The following is a 4,298-nucleotide window of genomic DNA, read 5'->3' as shown; positions in this document are numbered from 1 at the left end:
ACGACCCTCAGAGGGAAAACTCTATGGTTTTCCCTTGTATGGCCGTGGCCCCGCCCCCAGCGTGCCTGGCGTCCTCCCGTCACTTCCGGGTGACGTGCGTGCGGTGCGCGCGTGCACAAGACACCGGCCGGGAGCCCCCCCGCTCCCAGCAAAGATAGACTTGGCAACCCTAAACACTGGCCACACAAGCAGCTGCGGTGGGAAAATGGCAAAGCTCCATTTTGTGAGCAGAAGTCCATAGGCAGAGATTAGGATCAAAGCCAGTAAACTTAAATACCCATGTAATGCATTCTTGAACTCCCTGTTCTTCAAAGGAAGACAATTTCCTTCACCTACAGCACACTTTGTACGGACTACAGAGTCAAACGCTACCATCCCAGTTCCCACATTGTGGTATTGATGAAAAGGCAACTACAGAAAAGTACTCTGAACGACAATCCAGTTTGCAGGGATACCAAACTGAGCCTTATTTAGCCAAGAAAAAAATATATATTTTCCATAGTTTGGCTGAAACAGAGAAGTTGTTCTATGATTTGAAAGTTTTCATATCCCACCTTTTCTGCATTTCAGATCTTGACAGCTACGCTCAGAGACGGAATGCTAAAATTAGGATGTTAATATTGGCATCAACAGCAAAGATTCCCCCATTTCTGAGAAAACAACCACACATCCTGCTGCATGCATTTGGGAGGAAGAAAAGCAAGCTAACATTCCCAAAGCCCAGCACACGATGTCCCCAAGAAATAAAACCCCTCACCTCGTGTCTGAAAACAAAGCCCACAATGGCCGCCACCAGCACGACCAGGAAGATGAGGGTTAAGAGCATGCCATACTGCGGACAGAGGAAAAAAGATAGATCAGGGCCAGTAAAAGTACATCCCACCCACTACCGATACAGAATCAGAGATCTACACCGTTAACCTTAGCCACTATTGCCGGACAAGTTCTGGGATAAAATCCTGTAACTCAATATTTGCGAAAAAGAGCAGGAACGGAGTTTGCTCATGTTACAGCTTCCTTATGTTTAGCTGAACTTTGCTACTTGGCCTTTCCAAGCAACTACAATAAATCCACACCCCCAGAATTGCATCAGTAGACCTTGGAACCAACAATGAATCATAGGGGCATTTTTGAAATGTCACCCGTTGCTTTTGCCTGGAGCAGAAAAGTCACTCTAGATGAAAATTCTCGTGGCCACAGGCCAGCTTATCCATTTGTGCCATATCTCTGCAGTGCGCAGATGGAGGCAAAGGGAAGGTGACTGCCCATGCCATCTTCATGCACCCAGGCAGCAGTTCAGTGCAAGCTAACTGCTTTGTTTTATAAAAAAAAACCCAAAAACAAAACAGCTACAAGCTCAGCAGCAAACACATGTGTTTAAGTATGTGGTCCAAAAGAATCTATATGAAGTATGTCAGGAAGCAATTTTCAGGAAGCAATTTTCTCCAGGCCAGTTTGGCCAGGGATCCGGGGGGAGGGGGGTCCAATCTTCTGTGCACGGAGATCACTGGGAGTGGGGGAGGTAGTTGTGAATTTCCTGCACTGTGCAGGGGGCTGGACTAGATGATCCTGGAGGTCCCTTCTAACTCTATGATTTTATGTAGCTATCGTTCAGATCCACCAGCATGGAAATTACATTTATCAAATCCACCTCAACACATCAGAACAATCTTATCTATGCTTATTTTTTTAAAAAACCATATCACCGTGAGTCTTTGGAAGAAGCATGGACTATAAATGACCATGAACAGGCTCTTTATATCTAAACAAGAAAAAAAACTTGCTCAGGATAAATGTGCCATATCCTTTTGGTAAAATACGTACAGAGGAACTCTCTGCCCCAGATATGACACAGCTTATGTGTGTTTGCTCGCCCAGCATACTGGCACATGCAATAGATCATGGGAGCTGGCCAGTGTTCAGATGGAGCTCTTATTGAAATGATAACATCCATGGAATCATATTGTTTCAATGTGAACATTTTTGCAACCATTAATACGCCGTAATGACTCTGATAATGTCTCTGATAATGTGTTATTAAAGACCAGTGTTTTCAACATCGCTAACTTCATAGCCAAGGCGGGTATTATGACTGTATGAGAGTGTTCCTGTCCAAACAATACACACTTGTTTACTACAAAATTTGTTTCCTACTTTTCTATTTCTATTTTTTCCTACCTCTAAGATGGAAAAAATTAAGACACGTGTGCCAAGGTATTAGCAGTTTGCAGCATTCTCTCAAATAGCTAGTTATAATTTTGCTTGTAGACACTTATGACAGTTATACTTTTAAAATACTTTTAAATGATGCATTACATGTTGTTAAGGTTGCAAAATAATTTCAGTTCAATAGGATAGTAAGCACCAGGGCTATTTTTGGGCAGGAACGCACAGAAACTGAGTTCGGGCTGGCTTCAGAGTTGGCCACACCCACTACAGCCAAAACATCTGCGTGCATGGCTACAGAGGGAAGGCATGGAGAGCGACCCACCCCGGCGATTCCAAGGCAGGTGGACCAGGGGGCCCCTGGAAGGATCGGGGAGGCATTTAAATGCGTTCCCCGGCCTGTCCAAGGGCCGGCTTGCACGGGCAAGCCAAGGGAAGGCATGGGAGTGTGGCCTAATATGCTAATGAGCTGCACTGTCAGAGTGTGACCTAATATGCTAATGAGATTCTGTTGTTGGGTGTGGCCTATTATGCTAATGAGTTCCTGCTGGGCTTTTTCTACAAAGAAGCCCTGGTAAGCACTGCATACATTTCAGTTTTTCCCAAGATGCCCGATGTTCCCAGGAGTGAGAGAGGGTTTTTCTTCCACAGCTTCAAAATTCCCAGAAATTCTACATCTCTGCATAAGAGCCAGTTACAAAATACCTCCAGCCTCTTCAAAACTCGGGAAGTTGGACCAGGCACAGAAAGAAGAGGAAGAGGAAGACGAAGAGGAAGACGAAGAGGAGGACGAGGAGGACGAGGAGGAAGAGGAGGAAGAGGAGGAAGAGGAGGAAGAGGAGGAAGAGTAGGAAGAGGAGGAAGAGGAGGAAGAGGAGGTTGGATTTATACCCCGCCCTTCACTTGGAGTCTCAGAGCGGCTTACAAACTCCTTTCCCTTCCCCTCCCCACAACAGGCACCCTGTGAGGTGGGTGGGGCTGAGAGAACTCTGACACAAACTGCCCTTTTTCAAGGACAGCTGTGCCAGAGCTTGTGACTGACCCAAGGTCATCCAGCCAGGTGCAAGTGGAGGAGTGGGGAATCAAACCAGGTTCTCCCAGATTAGAGTCCACGCACTTAACCACTACACCAAAAGGGAGAGCAGGGCAGGCAGCTGCCGGCGGACTGAGTTTGGAGGGGGCAGAGGATCCCTGAGCGCCTTTCAGCCCATGATGACCCCTTACCAATTTCAGCATCCATGTGCTTCCCCGGCAGGTGGCAAAGCAACCAAAGGTGCCCAGGAGGATGACAACGCCGCTTGCCCCGATCAGGATGTAGGGAACGTTGGTAGCCTTCTCATCTAACAGGGAGAAATACACCTCCAGGCTCACTTTCCCCCAGATGCCAACCGCCAGGAGGATAATGCCAGAGAACTGGAGAAAGCAGAAGGGGGGGGGGAGGGACTGTGTTACTCAAAACGAGAGCCTGAAAAAGCTGGCGCAAAGGCACGAAGTGTCTGTGGAAGGATACGATAAAGAACTAGTACAACATACACAAGATCACATCTTCACGCTATCTAACCATTTGTACCACCTGGATTCACTATCTCCCTCTGCCATAAGTACATATTGACGGACTAGAAACAATCTTTTCCCCAAATCTTACTTTGAGTTTGACAAAGTGGTTCAGGGGGCAACAACTCTGAGTTATCTCACATATGCACCAGTCGAGAGATAACAGCAGTAAGCCTCCCCATCCCCCCCCCCTTCAGTCCACTGTCTGACTTAGAGCGAGGCACGCTTGGTCGCACTTTCCAGCACACAGCTAGGCCAACAGCGCCTTCCCTTGCAGGGTTCCCATGAGTGGAGAAAACTGTGTGCATCATGCTAAATAAACAGGAGAACTTCCAGAAAGAAGACCACAGGAAGGACTTGCATAAACTTGTTGTCCCAGGAAAAAAACAAAGCAACCAGGTCAGAAAACCCTTGTGCAATGTGGGTTTCTTCCGCTTATTCCCTGTAGCCAGGGCTATTTTGGGGCAGGAACGCACAGGAACGGAGTTCCGGCTGGCTCCTGAGTTGGCCGCACCCAGGCGGGATTACTCATTAGGATTGACTACAGTAGGTGTGTGTGGCCTAACATGCAAAGGAGT

The 4,298-nt window shown here is 47.3% G+C and overlaps 1 protein-coding gene across 1 annotated transcript in view; it reads right to left on the bottom strand.

Annotated features, from left to right (window-relative positions):
* The window catches only part of TSPAN6 (tetraspanin 6), an 18,655-nt gene that overhangs the window by 11,321 nt on the left and 3,036 nt on the right, over positions 1-4,298 (bottom strand). Inside the window, exons 2-3 of the mRNA XM_015428021.1 lie at positions 3,391-3,579; positions 758-832 (exon numbers count right to left, since the gene is read on the bottom strand). Coding sequence (XP_015283507.1) covers positions 758-832; positions 3,391-3,579 — 264 coding nt within the window. The remainder of the gene's footprint in view (positions 1-757; positions 833-3,390; positions 3,580-4,298) is intronic.

Source organism: Gekko japonicus, unplaced genomic scaffold (genome assembly GCF_001447785.1).
Source record: "Gekko japonicus isolate JY-2015 unplaced genomic scaffold, Gekko_japonicus_V1.1 scaffold1022, whole genome shotgun sequence".
In the NCBI taxonomy this organism is placed as follows: Eukaryota; Metazoa; Chordata; class Lepidosauria; order Squamata; family Gekkonidae; genus Gekko; species Gekko japonicus.
This window is presented reverse-complemented; position numbering and strand designations above follow the sequence as displayed.